Source organism: Carcharhinus amblyrhynchos, chromosome 21 (genome assembly GCF_965287045.1).
Source record: "Carcharhinus amblyrhynchos chromosome 21, sCarAmb.v2.hapA, whole genome shotgun sequence".
In the NCBI taxonomy this organism is placed as follows: domain Eukaryota; kingdom Metazoa; phylum Chordata; class Chondrichthyes; order Carcharhiniformes; family Carcharhinidae; genus Carcharhinus; species Carcharhinus amblyrhynchos.
The window spans coordinates 4,903,731-4,923,466 of record NC_137344.1 but is presented as its reverse complement, the minus strand read 5'-3'; the positions used below and the strand labels follow the sequence as shown (position 1 = coordinate 4,923,466).

At 43.8% G+C, this 19,736-nt stretch overlaps 1 protein-coding gene and 1 non-coding gene across 2 annotated transcripts in view; one reads left to right on the top strand and one right to left on the bottom strand.

Annotated features, from left to right (window-relative positions):
• Positions 1-1,271: 1,271 nt before the first annotated feature.
• The window catches only part of LOC145356575 (sodium-coupled monocarboxylate transporter 1-like), an 81,259-nt gene continuing 62,794 nt past the window's right edge, over positions 1,272-19,736 (bottom strand). The window contains exons 15-17 of the mRNA XM_080209350.1: positions 17,723-17,826; positions 9,783-9,883; positions 1,272-1,386 (exon numbers count right to left, since the gene is read on the bottom strand). Of these exons, the coding sequence (XP_080065476.1) occupies positions 1,291-1,386; positions 9,783-9,883; positions 17,723-17,826 (301 nt within the window). The 3' untranslated portion in view covers positions 1,272-1,290. The remainder of the gene's footprint in view (positions 1,387-9,782; positions 9,884-17,722; positions 17,827-19,736) is intronic.
• On the top strand, positions 17,302-17,493 carry LOC145356722 (U2 spliceosomal RNA). The gene has a single exon (XR_013889196.1). It is a non-coding gene; the product is annotated as a U2 spliceosomal RNA (small nuclear RNA).

Below are 19,736 nucleotides of genomic sequence, written 5' to 3'. Positions count from 1 at the left end.
AGTTCCACTTTCCCGCCCTCTCCCCATAACCCTTAATCCCCTCTCTTATCAAGAACCCATCAACCCGCTTCTTAAAAATATTTAGCGAGGCAGCCTCCACCACTTCAACGGGCAGAGAATTCCAGAGATTCACCACCCTTTGAGTGAAGAAGTTCCTCCTCAACTCCGTTCTAAACCGCCTCCCCTTTATCTTGAGGCTGTGCCCCCTAGTCCTACTGTCTTTTTTGAGCGGGAAGAGTCTCTCCACCTCTATCCTATCCATCCCATTCATCATCTTATACGTCTCAATGAGATCTCCCCTCATTCTTCTAAACTCTAACGAGTACAAACCTAGTTTATTCAGCCTCTCCTCATAGCTCAATCCCCTCAACTCCGGTATCAGCCTAGTAAACCTCCTCTGCACTCCCTCCAGGGCCAAAATATCCTTGCGCAGGTGCGGTGCCCAAAACTGCACACAGTACTCCAGCTGCGGCCTCACCAATGCCCTACTATTGTCGACTGTCATGGTCTGGCCTACACGTGACTCCAGGTCCACAGCAATGTGGTTGGCTTTGCCTCTGAAATGGCCGCACAAGGAAATCAATTCAAGGGCAATTAGGGATGGGCAATAAATGCTGGTCCAGCCAGCGATGCCCACATTCTATCAATATTTTGTTTTCATTAAGTAAGCTAATAAATAGCATGTGCATATTTTACTGCATTCACAAGCCATTCTAGTCAGTAGGTAGCAAAGGTATTACATATCGACCACAGTGGTAATAATTTGGGCACATCCAAATTATAGGTCAATGGGCTGAAGGTATTCCTGTACAACAGATTTATTTTTCAAAGGCAAAAATTTTTATCTCTTTGCCCAGCAACTTCAACAATGACAATTATAAAAAGTAGAATTCTTTCATTGCCTAATAATGAAACTTCAGAGTTTTAGCATTCAGTATTGTACTGTAAAGAGAACAATTTAAACAGTCGGGGGAAAATTCAGAAGTAAATCAAATGCCTCCATCAACATCCTGATCTGAAATCACAACTAACCTCCTCAACCACTTTTTATTACTATCATTTAGTACAAGGTTGTGCTCAATAAATATAGACTAACAATATAAATGCTTCAGTAATGGGACAGGCTGAACAGAACTTACTTACAGTAAAGAACATATAGATAGTAGCCACTGACGTTTTTGGGATCTGATTGTTTTATTGATTCAGTTTGTAGGAATGCAGTAGCACTTCATCAATGAGCTAATTTCCCAGTACTACATTTACAGCAGTATCTTGTAAGTTAATAGTATCTTACATTCTAGTTAATTTTGTTAGAACTTGCATAGTATTGTCACAGCTTTCAAATCTTTCCTCGAGTTGTGATGATGGGCTTTGCAACTTGTTGTTCTATAAAAATAAAAGAAAATTGAATAATTAAATTTGATTAATTCTAAATATGTCCTTCAATTTCCTAATAAAGCACTTGATTAGATAAAATACCATATTCATTACATGAACGTAACGTAGTGTTAGCATATTTATACATTATAAGATCCTCAAAATAGCCAAAATCCTGGGTCCCTGGCAGCTCCACCAAAACTCTCTTGGTATCAATCCAGATTTTGGCCTTTGAAAGTGATGGGAGGAAAGGTTTCACTTTGGGTGTAGGAGTTTATACTTTGAGACACCTTAAGCATTGAAAATTAGCATTGTTTAAACACTGTTGCCTCTAACGATTACAACTCATTTCCCCCTCTTTCTCTAGGTCACTGCAGGCAAGAGATAGGGTTGAATCTAAATCAGTGGTGGGCAACCTGCAACTCATCGTGCAGCCGATGAGACATTTTGTTGACTGTTGCACATGCGCAGGGTTGTCACATTCTGCTGATTTAAATCTACATTCCTTTTCTCCTTCCAGTATGACTGAAGTGATACATACATAAAGCAAGTGAAGTGAGATATATACTAATTGCACAAAACAAGGCAGCTCAATGTTCCAGGGTAACAGATACTATGGGAAAGCTAGAACAGGAGGTAAGAGAGGAGAGGGAATTGCACTTTTGATTAGGGAAAACATCACGGCCGTACTGAAAGGGAATATCTCTGAGAGCTCACCCACCGAGTCTATATGGGTAGAACTGAGAAATAAGAAGGGGGAAATCACTTTGATAAGGTTGTACTATAGGCCCCCAAATAGTCAGCAGGAAATTGAGGAGTAAATATGTAAGGAGATTACAGGTAGCCCTGAGAAAAATAGGGAGGTAATAGGGGATTTTAACTTTCCCAACATTGACTGGGGCATTGTCAATACATAGCCATAGTATTAGAGACTTGGATGGAGAGAAATTTGTTGAATGTATTCAGGAGGAATTTCTCAATCAGTATGTGGATGACCTGACTAGAAAGGGGGCAAAACTTGACCTCCTCTGGGGAAATAAGGAAGGGCAGGTGACAGAAATGTTAGTGAGGGATCACTTTGGGACCAGTGACTGTAATCCTATTAATTTTAAGATAGCTATGGAGAATGATACATCTGGCCCAAAAGTTAAAATTCTAAATTGGGGCAAGACCATTTTTGATGGTATCAGGCAGGAACTTTTAAAAGTTGACTGGGGGAGTCTGTTGGCAGACAAAGGGATGTCTGGTAAGCAGGAGGCTTTCAAAAGTGTGTTAGCCAGGATTCAGGGTAAGCACATTCCTCTTAGAGTGAAGGACAAGGCTGTTAAAAGTAGGGAACGCTGAATGACTTGGGACATTGAGGCCCTGGTCAAGGAGAAGAAGGAGGCACATGACATGCATAGGCAGCTGGGATCAAGTGGATCCCTTGAAGAGTATAGAGGATGTAGGAGTAGAGTTAAGAGAGAAATCAGGAAGGCAAAAAAGGGGACACGAAATTGGATTCTCCTTTGCTTTATATGCCAAAGCAAGAACTTCTACAAACACATAAAGGGCAAAAGAGTAACTAGGGAGTGATTAGGGCCTCTAATGGATCAACAAAGTAATCTATGTGCAGATCCACAAGAGATGGGAGGAATCCTAAATAAGTGTTTCTCTTCATATTTACTGTTGAGAAAGGCATGGATGTTAGGGAACTTGGGAAAATAAAAGTGATGTCTTGAGGAGTGTAGAACATAGAACATAGAACATTACAGCGCAGAACAGGCCCTTCGGCCCACGATGTTGCGCCGACCAGTTAAAACAATGACCCACTAACCTAAACCAATCCCTTTTTGTCCATAAACCTATCCACGGATCTCTTAAACGCCCCCAAACTAGGCGCATTTACAACCACAGCAGGCAGGGCATTCCAATCCCTCACCACCCTCTGGGTAAAGAACCTACCCCTGATATCCGTCCTATAACTACCCCCCCTTAATTTAAAGCCATGCCCCCTCGTGCTAGCTTTCTCCATCCGAGGAAAAAGGCTATCACTGTCCACCCTATCTAAACCTCTAATCATCTTATATGTTTCAATAAGATCCCCTCTTAGCCGCCTTCTTTCCAGCAAAAACAACCCCAAATCCTTCAGTCTCTCCTCATAGGACCTCCCCTCCATACCAGGCAACATCCTGGTAAACCTCCTCTGCACCCTCTCCAAAGCCTCCACATCCTTCCTGTAATGTGGGGACCAGAACTGCACACAGTACTCCAAGTGCGGCCGCACCAGAGTTGTGTACAGTTGCAACATGACGCTGCGACTCCTAAATTCAATCCCCCTACCAATAAACACCAAGACACCGTATGCCTTCTTAACAACCCTATCTACTTGATTCCCAACTTTCAGGGATCTATGTACACATACACCTAGATCCCTCTGTTCATCCACACTCTTCAAAGTCCTCCCGTTAGCCCTATACTCAACACATCTGTTATTCCTACCAAAGTGAATTACCTCACACTTCTCCACATTAAACTCCATCCGCCACCTCTCGGCCCAGCTCTGCAACCTGTCCAAGTCTTCCTGCAAACTATGACACCCTTCCTCACAATCTACCACACCTCCGACTTTGGTGTCATCAGCAAATTTACTAATCCACCCAACTATACCCTCATCCAGATCATTAATAAAAATTACAAACAGCAGTGGCCCCAAAACAGATCCCTGAGGCACACCACTCGTAACCGAACTCCATGACGAATATTTACCATCAACCACCACCCCCTGTCTCCTATCTGCTAGCCAATTCCTGATCCAATTTCCTAGAATACCCTCAATCCCATACATCTGCATTTTCTGCAGAAGCCTACCGTGGTGAACCTTATCAAACGCCTTACTAAAATCCATATATACCACGTCAACTGCCTTACCCCCATCCACCTCTTTGGTCACTTTCTCAAAAAACTCAATGAAGTTAGTAAGGCACGACCTACCCGCTACAAAACCATGCTATCTCCAATCAATTCATTACTCTCCAAATAACTATAAATCCTATCCCTAGTAATTTTTTCTAAAACCTTGCCCACAACAGAAGTGAGACTCACCGGTCTATAATTCCCGGGGAAGTCTCTGTTCCCCTTCTTAAACAATGGGACAACATTCGCTATCCTCCAATCTTCCGGTACTATACCAGAGGCCAACGACGACCTGAGAAGGAGGTGCTAGAAGTCTTAAAGCACATCAAGATAGATAAATCCCCAGGACATTGTGGGAAGCTAGGGAGGAAATAGCGGGTCCCCTAGCAAAGATATTTAAATCATCAACAGCCACAGATGAGGTACCTGAAGATTGGAAGGCGGCAAAAGTTGTGCCTTTGTTTAAAAAGGAAAAAGGCTGGGAACTACAGGCTAGTGAGCCTCACATCTGTAGTGGATAAGTTGTTAAGGTATTCTGAGATGCAGGATTTACAGGCATTTAGAGATGCAAGGACTGATTAGGGACAGTCAGCGTGGCTTTGTGAGTGGAAAATCATGTTTCACAAAATTAACTGAGATTTTTGAAGGGGTAACCAAGAAGGTAGATGATGGCAGTGCAGTTGATGTTGTCTACATGGACTTTAGCAAGGTCTTTCACAAGGTACCACACGGTAGATTGGTGCATAAGGTTAAAGTTGGTCAGGTGAAGCATGTTTGGAAGGAAAATGATCATGAGAAGGAAAAAGCCCGCAGCAATATTTTCTAACAGTAATGTGTATCTATGTATATTTCTGCGGTCGTCTGCAGAACTTAAAATGATTAACCCTTTGTCATCTGGCTCTTAATGTTGAAAGCACAAGTTTCTTACAGGCCCTATCTGTGTATCTAAGCACGCATATATCTTGGTGGGAAACAATACAAATTTGATTGTTGAGTCAGTTAAAATATATGAACTGAATTACAGCAACATCTTCAATTTAAAATGTAATTGTTGCCTTTTTAAGAAGTTATTTTTGTGAAAACAATTAAGTGGTTTGTCTTGTGAGAGCTAAGTTTCAGCCTTGAAATCTAAGGGTAATCCAATTTGAACTTTTCAAAATACTAGTTACAGTTCTAGAGTAAAAAGAACTACTGGGAAAATCAAATCAAAGACACATTTTACTGTCTGATTTTTTTTCAAAGGAGGCTAAAGAACAAAGAAAATTACAGCACAGGAACAGGCCCTTAGGCCCTCCAAGCTTGCACCGACTGAACTAAAACCCTGTACCCTTATGGGGACCATGTCCCTCTATTCCAATCCTATTCATGTACTTGTCCAAATGCCCCTTAGAAGTCACTATCATACCTGCTTCCACTGGCAGCGAGTTCCAGGCACTCACCATCCTTTGTGCTAAAATCTCGCCTCATACATCTCTTCTAAACCTTGCCTCTCACACCTTAAACCTATGCCCCTTAGTAATTGACTCTTCCACCCTGGGAAAAAGCTTTTGACTAAATGACAAAACTCAGGAATTGCAGATTAGTTTAAGAAGATGAAGAAGACTAAATGGCAGAGACATGGGAAAATTTTACCCTCTTTTCTAAGTAATATGTTAACTATTGTGTTTAACTGTGAAAGCTAACTTTTTTTAGTTTTATTTTCAATAAGAATTTTTCCAAAAAATGGCAAAATGACAATTTTGGCATGAAAACTGGCCCAGGTGGCATTGGAGGCAGATTGCTGACTGTTATGTCTTGTTGACCCCAATGACCTTGGCGTTTGACCTCTATCAGGCAGGGTCTGAGCAAGCTCTGGCTGAGAGGTTGTGCTCAGTGACATGGCTGGGCACTCCTTAGTCACTGTGGACTCAGGGTGGCATGGTGGCTGACAGAGAGGTGGAGGATCTCCCACTCTCATCTGGAGCGCTGTAAGAGGAACCCACAAAGACGACAAGTAGCTCATCTGTTGGTGTGAGGTATGTCTTTACTTCCCCGCTCACCATTGGTGGATGGCCTCCTAGCTGAGACACTGGGTGCCACATCCATCGATCGCCAACACTGGCATTACCCGTGTGAGGCTTGCAGCTTCGACTGCAACCCTAGGAATCCCAGATTCTGTTCCTGGAGCTGCTTCTCCTTGACAGTTGCCATCTCAATGCAAACCATCTGGACATTCCCAGCACCTTCCCCACACCTGACCTTCTGATGTAGCCAGGGCTTCTGTTCTTCTCTCCAGCCTCACACAGAGGTGTGGTCTGAAACTTCCTAATTCTTTTACCCATGACTGCAACAAAGAACGGGCTCTTTCCAACTCAAGACTCACCCTTGCTAAGTGCAGAAGAACACTGAACCTTTTCTGGCACTCAACCACTGTGCAGTGGACCAAAATTGTGCCTACTGACCACAGCTGCCATCTCAGCCCAGGCGTTCTTGGTGAGGTGGGATGGCTTCCTCTTGCTACCTTTGGCATTGGGATATCCCTGTTGGCAGTCACCGTTACCACCAGAGCACAGAGGCAGTCATCTGAGAATCAAAGGACTTGCTGCCCACCTGAGTGCCCTCCCACCTGGAGTGTCTGCTATCTGCGGTTGACATGATGCAGTCCTCCCACTGCTTCCTCAGATGTTGTGGAGATGCCAGCATTGGACGGGGGTAAACACAGTAAGAAGCCTCACAACATCAGGTTAAAGACCAACAGGTTTATTTGGTAGTAAACACCACTAGCTTTTGGAACGCTGTTCCTTTGTCAGGTGAGTGAAGAGTTGTGACCACAAAAGCACACACAGTTTACAGAATACTGATTAGAATGCGAGTCTTTACAGCTAATCTGCTATTCAAGTCTTAAAGGTACAGACATAAGAACATAAGAAATAGGAGCAGGAGTAGGCCATCCAGCCCTTCGAGCCTGCCCCGCCATTCAATAAGATCATGGCTGATCTGTCGTGGCTCAGTTCCACTTTCCCGCCCTCTCCCCATAACCCTTAATCCCCTCTCTTATCAAGAACCCATCAACCCGCTTCTTAAAAATATTTAGCGAGGCAGCCTCCACCACTTCAACGGGCAGAGAATTCCAGAGATTCACCACCCTTTGAGTGAAGAAGTTCCTCCTCAACTCCGTTCTAAACCGCCTCCCCTTTATCTTGAGGCTGTGCCCCCTAGTCCTACTGTCTTTTTTGAGCGGGAAGAGTCTCTCCACCTCTATCCTATCCATCCCATTCATCATCTTATACGTCTCAATGAGATCTCCCCTCATTCTTCTAAACTCTAACGAGTACAAGCCTAGTTTATTCAGCCTCTCCTCATAGCTCAACCCCCTCAACTCCGGTATCAGCCTAGTAAACCTCCTCTGCACTCCCTCCAAGGCCAAAATATCCTTGCGCAGGTGCGGCGCCCAAAACTGCACACAGTACGCCAGCTGCGGCCTCACCAATGCCCTATACAGCTGCAGCAAGACCTCCCTACTTTTATATTCAATCCCCCTCGCTATGAAGGCCAATGTGAGTGGAGATAGCATTAAGCATAGTTTAAAGACATGTGTATTGTCTCCAGACAGGAGACAATGAATGTCTCGGTGCTCTACACCAGCATCCCCCAGACGATGGCATTGCTGCAACTGCCTCAGTACTCAACACCGACAGCTGCCAGTTTCCAGATGCAATTTTACAACTCATCCGCTTCATCCTGGACCACAATGTCTTCACCTTCAACAACCAGTTCTTCATTCAGACACACGGAACAGCCATGGGGACCAAATTCGCACCTCAACACCTTCATGCACAGGCTCGAACAAGACTTCTTCACTGCACAGGACCTTCAACCGACGCTATACACCAGATACATCGATGACATTTTCTTCCTTTGGACTCATGGTGAACAATCACTGAAACAACTATATGATGACATCTACAAGTTCCATCCTACCATCAGACTCACCATGGACTATTCGGAATCGGGTGCATTCTTGGACACACACATCTCCATTAAGGACAGTCATCTCAGCACCTCACTGTACCACAAGCCCACAGATAACCTCACGATGCTCCACTTCTCCAGCTTCCACCCTAAACACATTAAAGAAGCCATCCCCTACAGACAAGCCCTCCATATACACAGGATCTGCTCAGATGAGGAGGATCACAACAGATACCTCCAGACGCTGAAAGATGCCCTCATAAGAACAGGATATGGCGCTCGACTCATCGATTGACAGTTCCAACGCGCCACAGCGAGAAACGCACCGACCTCCTCAGAAAACAAACACGGGACACAGTGGACAGAATACCCTTTGTCGTCCGGTACTTCCCCGAAGCGGAGAAGCTACGACATCTTCTCCGGAGCTTTCAACATGTCATTGATGAAGATGAACATCTCACCAGGGCCATCCCCACACCCCCACTTCTTGCCTTCAAACAACCGCACAACCTCAAACATACCACTGTCTGCAGCAAACTACCCAGCCTTCAGGAGAACAGTGACCACAACCCTGTCACAGCAACCTCTACAAGACATGCCGGATCATCGACATAGATGCCATCATCTCACGTGAGAACACCATCCACCTGGTACACGGTACGTACTCTTGCAACTTGGCCAACATTGTCTACCTGATACGCTGCAGGAAAGGAAGTGCCGAGGCATGGTACATTGGGGAGACCATGCAGATGCCACGACAATGGATGAATGAACACCGCTCGACAATCACCAGCCAAGACTGTTCCCTTCCTGTTGGTGAACACTTCAGCGGTCAGAGGCATTCAGCCTCTGATCTTCGGGTAAACGTTCTCCAAGGCGGCCTTCATGACATACGACAGCGCAGAGTCACTGAGCAGAAACTGATAGTCAAGTTCCACACACATAAGGACAGCCTCAACCAGGATCTTGAGTTCATGTGACACTATCTGTAACCCCCATGACTTGCCTGAACTCGCAACATCGTACTTACTGTCTTGCCTGGAGACGATACACATCTCTCTAACCTACGCTTAATGCTATTTCCACTCACACTGTCTGCACCTTTAAGACTTGAATAACAGATTAGCTGTAAAGACTCGCATTCTAATCAGTATTCTGTAAACTGTGTGTGTCTTTATATGCCCTGTTTGTGATCATTACCAAATAAACCTGTTGGTCTTTAACCTGGTGTTGTGAGACTTCTTACTGTGTTTTCCTCAGATGTTGACAGCAATCTCAGGCTGCCATCTTTAAATGTCCCCTGGGAACCACTGGACCCAGTACCTGCCATGATCTCACCCTCACCGACCTCAAAGACCCTGTCCAGATGCATTTCACACTGGGTGGCACTGGAATGAATCAATAATAATCAATTAGATAGAGAACATTCACATAAAATCTGAGCTAAAGGTGAGCAAAATCAAAAATGTTCAGCTTCTCATTAATGTCAACTAATCAATAAAATGAACTGAGGTAATGCCACTTTTAGTACATTTATGAGGGAGACAAAATTGTCTTACTGTTTCTGGTGTTGGCTGAGTTTGTTTACGTGTGAAGATGAAGTTGTGAATCGTGTGTACTATTGGAGCAATTAGGGTAGGATCCAGATTTTCAGTTCCACCTGTATCAAAGACATCAGTGTTAATAAGGCACTAAACCAAAAAAGGGTTCATTCTAATATTCCCAGAAAATGAAAATGAAAATGAAAACCTTAAGCTTTGCACCAAGGGTTAATCTTTACCATCTACACAAACTCAGTGACACAAACAGGACATCCACTCCAACAAATAATATTAGCACCAGCTGGCCTCCTTTTTGGTAGAAAAACAGCTCGAAAATTTATGAAAATTAAGGAGCTGGGGGTTGTGGAGAGGCTGGGTGGTGGAAAATTTAAGGTTGTGAAGGATTGTTGGTGGTGTGGGGTGATCCAGGAAGCTATTACAACAATTTATTAAGACAGATAACGAGTATGGTTTAAGGAATCATGACAAGCATTAAATGATTACATCAAAAAGCGACAAGGGAATCCATTAATTACTAAAGGGACTTCTAGAGGGATTTGAAAACTATATAATTGTATTAGGGAAAGTTAAGTAAAATTCCACAATTGGAGTAAAAGACACCACTTAGCTAACACGCTGTAACTAATTACCACAGAGGGCTGTGGAGGCCAGGTCACTGAGTGTCTTTAAGACAGAAATAGATAGGTTCTTGATTGATAACATAAGAACGTAAGAACATAAGAAATAGGAGCAGGAGTAGGCCATCTAGCCCTTTGAGCCTGCCCCGCCATTCAATAAGATCATGGCTGATCTGTCGTGGCTCAGTTCCACATTCCCGCCCTCTCCCCATAACCCTTAATCCCCTCTCTTATCAAAAACCCATCAACCCGCGTCTTAAAAATATTTAGCGAGGCAGCCTCCACCACTTCAACGGGCAGAGAATTCCAGAGATTCACCACCCTTTGAGTGAAGAAGTTCCTCCTCAACTCCGTTCTAAACCACCCCCCCTTTATCTTGAGGCTGTGCCCTCTAGTCCTACTGTCCTTTCTGAGCGGGAAGAGCCTCTCCACCTCTATCCTATCCATCCCATTCAACATCTTATATGTCTCAATGAGATCTCCCCTCATTCTTCTAAACTCTAACGAGTACAAGCCTAGTTTATTCAGCCTCTCCTCATAGCTCAACCCCCTCAACTCCGGTATCAGCCTAGTAAACCTCCTCTGCACTCCCTCCAAGGCCAAAATATCCTTGCGTAAGTGCGGCGACCAAAACTGCACACAGTACGCCAGCTGCGGCCTCACCAGTGCCCTATACAGCTGCAGCAAGACCTCCCTACTTTTATATTCAATCCCCCTCGCTATGAAGGCCAGCATCCCATTCGCCTTCCTGACCACCTGCTGTACCTGCAGGCTGGGTTTTTGCGACTCATGCACAAGGACCCCGAGGTCCCTCTGCACCGTCGCATGCTGCAGTTTTTCGCCACATAAGTAATAGTCCTTCCTACCATTCTTCCTACCAAAGTGGACCACATCACATTTGCCAACATTAAATTCCATTTGCCAGTTCCTGGCCCATTCGCCCAGCCTATCTAGATCCTTCTGCAGACTCTCCACACCCTCCGCACAATTTGCCGTTCCACCAATCTTGGTGTCATCAGCAAATTTCAACACCATACACTCGGTTCCCTCCTCCAGATCATCTATATAAATGGTGAATAGCTGAGGCCCCAGCACCAACCCCTGGGGCACTCCACTAGTCACCAACCTCCAATCCGAATAGCACCCATTGACCCCCACTCTCTGCCTCCTATTTGACAGCCAATTCTCTATCCACGCTAACACCCTACCCCCAACTCCATGCCCCCTGACCTTCTGTAATAACCTCTTGTGAGGCACCTTGTCAAACGCCTTCTGAAAATCAAGAAACACCACATCCACCGGCTCTCCTCTATCCACTGCCCTAGACACATCCTCATAGAACTCCAATAGATTCATCAGACACGACTTCCCCTTAACGAAACCGTGCTGCGTCTGCTCTACCAAACAATTCTCCTCAAGATGCCTCGCTATTTTCTCCTTGATCACGGATTCTAACATTTTTCCTACAACAGACGTTAAACTAACCGGCCTATAATTCCCTGCCTTTTGCCTGCCACCCTTCTTAAACAACGGCGTAACATAAGGGGATCAAGGGTTATGGGGAGAAGGCAGGCGAATGGGGATGAGAATCATATCAGCCATGATTGAATGGCAGAGCAGACTTGATGGGCGAATAGCCTAATTCTGCTCCTTTTTTATGGTCTTATGATATGGCAAAGACACACATGCACCACTAGCTGGATGGTTATGTGGTTAAGCAGCTGTTAATATCAGCAAATCTCAAATGTCTTCAGGGCCCATATCAATAGCTTGAATGCTTGGTACCTCAAAGACCAGTTTTAGCAGACAAGGCTAGCAGAGCAAAGCTGAGCCTAGTAGCAACAAGGGGGCTTAGGAGGCATCCCTAAGAGATATGGAAGATGGATAATTCTTGGGATAAAAAACACACTGCCTCATGAAAATATGCAAATTATTTAACATAAGCCTAAAACAAGTAATGTTGGAATTGAAGCTATATACTGCATCTGTGACACTTGATGTATAAATATTTCTTTTGGTTGGATAAGGTCCTACTTCAGAGACACTCTGAAGTAGTGCTCTCCCAACACATTGGCAAAATAAACGATCATTCTGCATTTGAGTCTTCTGAGATTATTTATTATAATAACCCGCTCCACAATAAAGTTTTAAGTGGGTTTAATTTGATATTTCTATGGAAGGAAGAGTAAACTTATAGTTAGATTCATGCTGGGAAAAGGTGTTGAGATGTGTGAAGGTTGGCTCAGTTTCGATTTTGCTTCTAATGTGCTTAGAGGGTTGTGGCATGCAAAGCAAATAAATTGGCAGAAGAGTGAGATTATTGCTGAACAACTAGGGGACTTTTTAAGGTAGAAAGGCTTTTTGTGTTTAGTTTTAGTTGACTTTGATTGCAGTTGTTTAGGAGGCTAGAGAGGGAACATTTCGGATGTGGTGGCTTTGGAAAGAATACAGAAAAGGTTTACCAGGATGTTGCCTGATATGGAGGGTCTTAGCTATGAGGAGAGATTGGGTAAACTGGGGTTGTTCTCCCTGGAAAGACGGAGAATGAGGGGAGACCTAATAGAGCTGTATAAAATTATGAAGGGCATAGATAGGGTGAACAGTGGGAAGCTTTTTCCCAGGTCAGAGGTGACAAGCACGAGGGATCACAGGTTCAAGGTGAGAGGGGCGAGGTTTAACTCAGATATCAGGGGGAACGTATTTTACACAGAGGGTGGTGGAGGCCTGGAATGCACTGCCAAGCAGGGTGGTGGACGTGGACACTCTAGGATCATTTAAGACTTATCTGGGTAGCCGCATGAACAGACTGGGAATGGAGGGATACAAACAAATGGTCTAGTTGGATCAATGAGCGGCACAGGCTTCTAGGGCTGAAGGGCCTGTTTCCTGTGCTGTATTGTTCTTTGTTCTTTCAGCTTTGCTGGAAGAGAACCATAACATAGAGAAATGGCTACAAAAAGCAGTGCTGAGGGCTAAAGTCTAGCCATCTGGGGACTCTAAAGAAGTCCCCACCAGGTGGCACAGTGGTTAGCACTGCCGCCTCACAGCGCCAGGGACCAAGGTTCATTTCCCAGCTTGGGTCACTGTCTTGTGGAGTTTGCACATCCTCCTCATGTCTGCGTGAGTTTCCTTCAGATGCTCCAGTTTCCTCCCACAGTCCAAAGATATTCGGGTTAGGTTAATTGGCCTTGCTAATTGATGCTAGTGTCAGGGAGTTCGCAGGGTAAATACGTGGGGTTATGTGAATAGGGTCTGGGTGGGATTGTGATTGGTGCACATTCGATGGGCTGAATAGCTTCCTTCTGCACTGTAAGGATTCTATAATTCTATTCTAACTGAAGAGCAGTTTCCAGGAATCTGAAAAATTATATTCAAAATGAAAACTGTTCAGAAAAGACAGCTGAGAAGAAGGCTGAGTTAAAGTGAAAGCTGCAGTTTTCTTTATTCATTCATGGGACATGGGCGTAGCTGGTTGGCCAGCATTCATTGCCCATCCCTAGTTGTTCTTTAAAAGGTGGTGGTGAGCTACCTTCTTGGATTGCTGCAGTCCATGTGTTGTGGGTTGACCCACAATGCCATTAGGGAGGGAATTCCAGGATTTTGACCCAGTGACTACGAAGGAACTGCGATGTGTTTCCAAGCCAGGATGGTGAGTGGCTTGGAGGTGAACTTGCAGGTGGTGTATGTATCTGCTGCCTTTATCTTTCTAGATGGAAGAACATGGGTTTGGAAGGCGCTGTTTAAAGATCTTTATGAGTTTCTGCAGTGCATCTTGTAGATAGTACACACTGCTTCTACTGAGCACCGAAGGTGGAGGGAGTGGATCTGGTGCCAATCAAGCGGGCTACTTTGTCCTGGGTGGTGTCAAGCTTCTTGCATGTTGTTGGAGCTGCACTCATCCAGGCAAGTGGGGAATATTCCATTCACTCCTGACTTGCGCCTTGTAGATAGTGGAAGACTTTGAAGAGTCAGGGAGTGAGTTACTTGCTGTAGTATTCCTAGTCTCTGACCTGCTCTGTAGCCACAGTGCAGTTGAGTTTCTGGTCAATCCCAAAGATGTTAACAGTGGGGGGATTCAGCAATGGTAACACCATTTAATGTCAAGGGGTGGTGGTTAGTGTCTCTTATTGGTGATAGCCATTGCCTGGCATTTATGTGGTGCGAATGTTACTTGCCACATGTCAGCCCAAGTCTGGATGTTGTCCAGATATGTTTCATTTGAACATGGACTGCTTCAGTATCTGAGGAATCGCAAACAGTGCTGAACATTGTGCAATCAATGACAAACATCCCATTTCTGATCCTTTGATGGGGGAAAAGTCATTGGGCATAGGACATTCCTCTGAGGAACTACTGCAGAGATGTCCTGGAGCTGAGATGACTGACACCCCCACAACCATCTTCCTATGTGTCAGGTATGATTCCAACCAGCAGAGAGTCTGCCTCCCGAAACCCATTGATTCCAGTTTTGCTAGAGTTTTTTGGTGTCACACTCAGTCGAGGCTGTCACTCTCACCTCACCTCTGGAATTCAGCTCTTTTGTCCATGTCTGAACGAAGACTGTAATGAGGTCAGGAGCTGAGTGACCCCGGCGATACCCAAACTGGGTGTCACTGAGCAGGTTATTGCTGAGCAGGTGCTGCTTGATAGCGCTGTCGATGACCCCGTCAATCATTTTACTGATGATGGAGAGTAGGTTGTTTGAGCAGTAATTGGTCAGGTTTGGATTTGTCCTGCTTTTTGTGTACAGGACATAACTGGGCAATTTTCCACATTGTTGGGTAGACGCCAGTGTTGTAACTGTCCTGGAAGAGCGTGGCTAGGGGAGTGGCAAGTTCTGGAGCACAAGCCTACTATTGCCAGAATGTTATCAGGGCCCATTGTCTTTGCAGTATCCAATGCCTCAACCATTTCTTGTTATCCTTATTGGCTAGAGACTGGCAACTGTGATGCCAAGGATCACTGGAGGAGGCTGAGATGGATCACCCATTTGGTACTTCTGGCTGAAGGTTGCTGCGAATACTTCAGCCTTATCTTTTACACTGATGTGCTGGGCTCCTCCATCATTGAGGATGGGGGTATTTGTGGAGCCTCCTCCTCTAGTGAGTTGTTTAATTGTCCACCACCATTCATGACTGAATGTGGCAGGACTACAGAGCTTGGATCTGATCTGTTGGTTATGGAATTGCATTGCTCTGTCAATTACTTGCTTTTTGGCATGCAAGTAGTCCTGTTGATACACTGACTTAAAGTGGGAAAGCAGACTTCAGAGGTAAATCCAAAATTTGATGCCGTTTAAATACAATCTGGTAATTAATACTTAAAGCAACTGTGAAGATCAAAGAAATCCCAAAAGGGAAGTATAAAAACTGCAAGCAAATCCTTGCTTCTTCTGCTACTTGGCATACAATTACTTCTTTATTCAAGCTTCACCAGGTTGGTGTCTCATTTTTATGCCTGCGTCATATGCCTGACGCTGCTCCTGGAATGTTCACATGCAGTTCACATTGACTTTAATTAGCATTTCTACCTGGATGCAAGGATCATGTGGTTTACATCACCATGAGGATAGGCTTTGGGGAGAGAAGATTCCATAAAAGCCATTGTAGTATCATGTTATAGTTTCCAAAGAGTTTACTGAACCTCACAGGCACAGCTGCAGCCATCTGAGAAGTAGGGAGCGGGAGATAAAGCAGCTATGACAGAAACTGAAGCAGAGAAAATACTGACCCTACTGTTAAGCATGCTGAACACAGATGAGGACTTGCACTTAAATCACAGAGGGCAGGTTCATCAGGATGTTTGTGGCTACAAGTTGTAGCAATAAACTATAAGCAGACAATAAAGCTGTAATAAGTTTAAGAGACAAGCCACAGAAAAGAATAAGAGTTGAAGAAAAAAGCTTCACTAAGAATTACAGAAAATGAGATAAAAGTTTGTGGCCTGTAAACTAAATGAGAAAGGGCCCAGCAATATCAAAGCTCAGGGAAAAAAAACTAGCACTGTGAACATGTGGAACTATCAGGGCCAGTTAGAAACAGTACAACATTCACCAAGAGCAAGGAAGAAACTCGAGAAGATCCAAGGAAATCCCATATAAAGGATGCTATCAGTTTCGTGATTGGTGAGAACTGCTTATCAAGGATATGATCCATTACACTCATGTAGGACATTCTGTATCATCTACTGCAAGAGTCACTGTCCTGTTGAAGCATAGCTATCATTCACCAATGTTATACTGGAACTCCTTTAGAGATTCAATTGCATAATCCTACAACCAGTCATGTGGAATACACAAATGAGCTGCAGAAATTGGCATTCTGCAGAGGCAGAAATTCTCCATTGTTCAAGGGGGCTGTGGAGGATATAGCAATGGACAAACCCAAAGAAAACACAGATGTTGTTAGCAATTCAGGAGAATTGTCTAATAAACAAAAAACAAGAACAATGAAGAAATGTTGGACATAGAGGTAGAATTTGATGCATTTACAGCAAAAAGGAATGTATCAGCTCTCTGAACACGAGCAAAGCATGAGAAGGGAGAGATTGTTATCAAATGTTGTTAGAAGGGATTGATGGATTCACCTTGGAAGAAACTGAATGGATTGTAAAAGCAGATGCAATGGAATAAAGAATAACTCAGGTATAAGCAGAAGAAAGGTAAAATAATGCCGATGCTGCAATCTGAAACTGAAACAGAAAATGCTGAAAAATTTCAAAAGGAGTGACAGTATCTGTGGAGAGTAGAGTCCATGTTTTGAGTCAGGATGGCACTTCATCAAGAGCAAAAGATTGGTAAATTAAGCCAGCCCACCCTAACAGTGCAAGCTGAGATATATCGCCCCACATGTATTCACATCAAAATGCATCTGTCACATGTCTATTCATTTTGCTGCGTTAACATTTCTCGGCCTTTTGGCTAAGATCAAGTGTAGTATTGACATGCTGCGCTTGGTTGAAGTCATTAGGTTACATTTCAGCTTCTTTTGAAGTAATTTTTTAAAGCGGCATCTCGGCCTTTTGGCTAAGATGCAAATGAGATTGAACCTTGGAGGAGGAGCTATACCTACTCCAATCAGCTTGGATCATGTAGATCAAGCCCAAGACAGGAGGTGAGAGCCCTGTCTTGTCAGCCTGGATCAGGAATGTCCCAACTTGTTGGGACTCTGAATTGGATTTGATTTGACTTGATTGGATTGGAATAAAGTTAAAAAAAATTTCCATACAAAATGCAATTTGCTGTGAAGTTACTTTATTTTGATGCCATTTGGCCAGACCTGTATCCCGACTTGTCGCAATTTACATTTTAATTTTACTTACCAGTTAACACGCTAACTACTAATCCAACTAAAACTGTGCTCAGACAAGCAAGTGGGCTGTAATGGAGATATGATAAGGAGTAGAAATTTTCTGCAATGCTGGGCCTGAAAGATATAAAAAAATTAATCTGAACTTCAGAATAAATAGCATCACACATAAAGTTGCTTTCGGTATGATCTTTTAATTAAACAACTTGATTTTGTTTTGTATATTGTGTAAAACTGTCATTATCAACCCAAAATCGATGTCAGCATTCCGCATTAAAGTCCTAATTTTAACTGACAGTAGAATTTGGACAGGGCAAAGCAAAACCCCTTTCATTTCCCCCACCACCCCAACTCCAACTGCGAAATGTGAAGCCTGCATGATTTTAAAACACTTAAAAGCCCTGGATCCTCTTCCTGCTAACTTCATCTAGTAGAAAATCCATTAAATCTTCACTGTTTGGGCCACTTGATTACATCAGCAAACTCTGATCTGCATATTTTAAGAATATTCTCACTGGCTTCAGGCAGGTGTGGTTTTGTCACCTACTCAAAATTGCAGGTTAAAATTGAAAACAATTAGAATCAGGCAGGACATCGACAGGCAAGTTACCCGGCCAATTTTAACCCATTCAATTTCCACTGAATGTGTAAAGTTAAAATCATAGCCACTGTACTTCTCGTGACTTCAAATCTGCTTTCAAATTGAATCATTACTTTAATAATCTGAATGTCCACAAATTGATGCCGTTAACATTATTTTCAATCTATGCTGGCATGTTAATCTCCCCTTCTTTAATCACAAAAATCAACTACATATTATTGTCTTTGACTGTGAACTGAAATGTGTAATCCTTTATCATTCAGAAACAGGCATCAGAACCAGCACTAACTAAATCAAATCAGAAAATGCTGGAAATACTCAGCAGATCAGAGTTAAAAACAGAGTTAAAGGGGGCTGATTTCACCATCGCATTGCGCCTGTTTTTGGGCACGAAGCTGTGGCAAAGTGGGGCGTAAAGTGATTTTCGTAAAGTGATGGGCGTAAAGCTGGTTTTCGCGAGTGGCGCCATTTTATGAGCACTGGATTTCCAGCTTGGTCAGCCTCTCACTGGAAATGGGCAAGAGGCAGGTTAATGTAATTAAATCTATTTAAAGAAGCATTTACATGTCATTAGCGAGCCCGGTGCTCAATCATGTAGGCTTGTCTGCCTTTATGACCTCGCAGGAAAAGGTTCACGCTGGCGAGGAATAGACATGGTCCCCATGAACAGGGAGCAGTTGACTTGTCTAAACGTATTAGTCTCTAAACTTGTTCTAAACTTATCATTGTCACATGTATTAGTACAGAGTGAAAAGTATTGTTTCTTGCGCGCTACAGACAAAGCATACCATTCGTAGAGAAGGAAATGAGAGAGTGCAGAATATAGTGTTATAGTCATAGCTAGGGTGTGAGAAAGGTCAACTCAGTGCGAGTAGGTCCATTCAAAAGTCTGACAGCAGCAGGGGAGAAGCTGTTCTTGAGTCGGTTGGAACATGATCTCAGGCTTTTGTATCTTTTTCCCGACAGAAAATGGAAGAGAATATATCTGGGGTGCGTGGGGTCCTTAATTATGCTGGCTGCTTTGCCGAGGCAGTGTCAATGGATGGGAGGTGGGTTTGAGTGATGGACTGGGCTTCATTCATGACCCTTTGTAGTTTCTTGCAGTCCTGGACAGAGCAGGAGCCATACCAAGCTGTGATGCAGCCAGAAATAATGCTTTCTATTGTGCATCTGTTGGAGAGTCATAGCAGACATGCCAAATTTCCTTAGTCTTCTGAGAATGTAGAGGCATTGATGGGCTTTCTTAACTATAGCGTCGGCATGGAAGGACCAGGACAGGTTGTTGGTGATCTGGACACATAAAAACATCAAGTTTTTGACCATTTCTACTTTATCCCCATCGATGTAGACAGGGGCGTGTCCTCCACTTCCTGAAGTCGATGACTATCTCCTTCATTTTGTTGACATTGAGGGAAAGATTATTGTC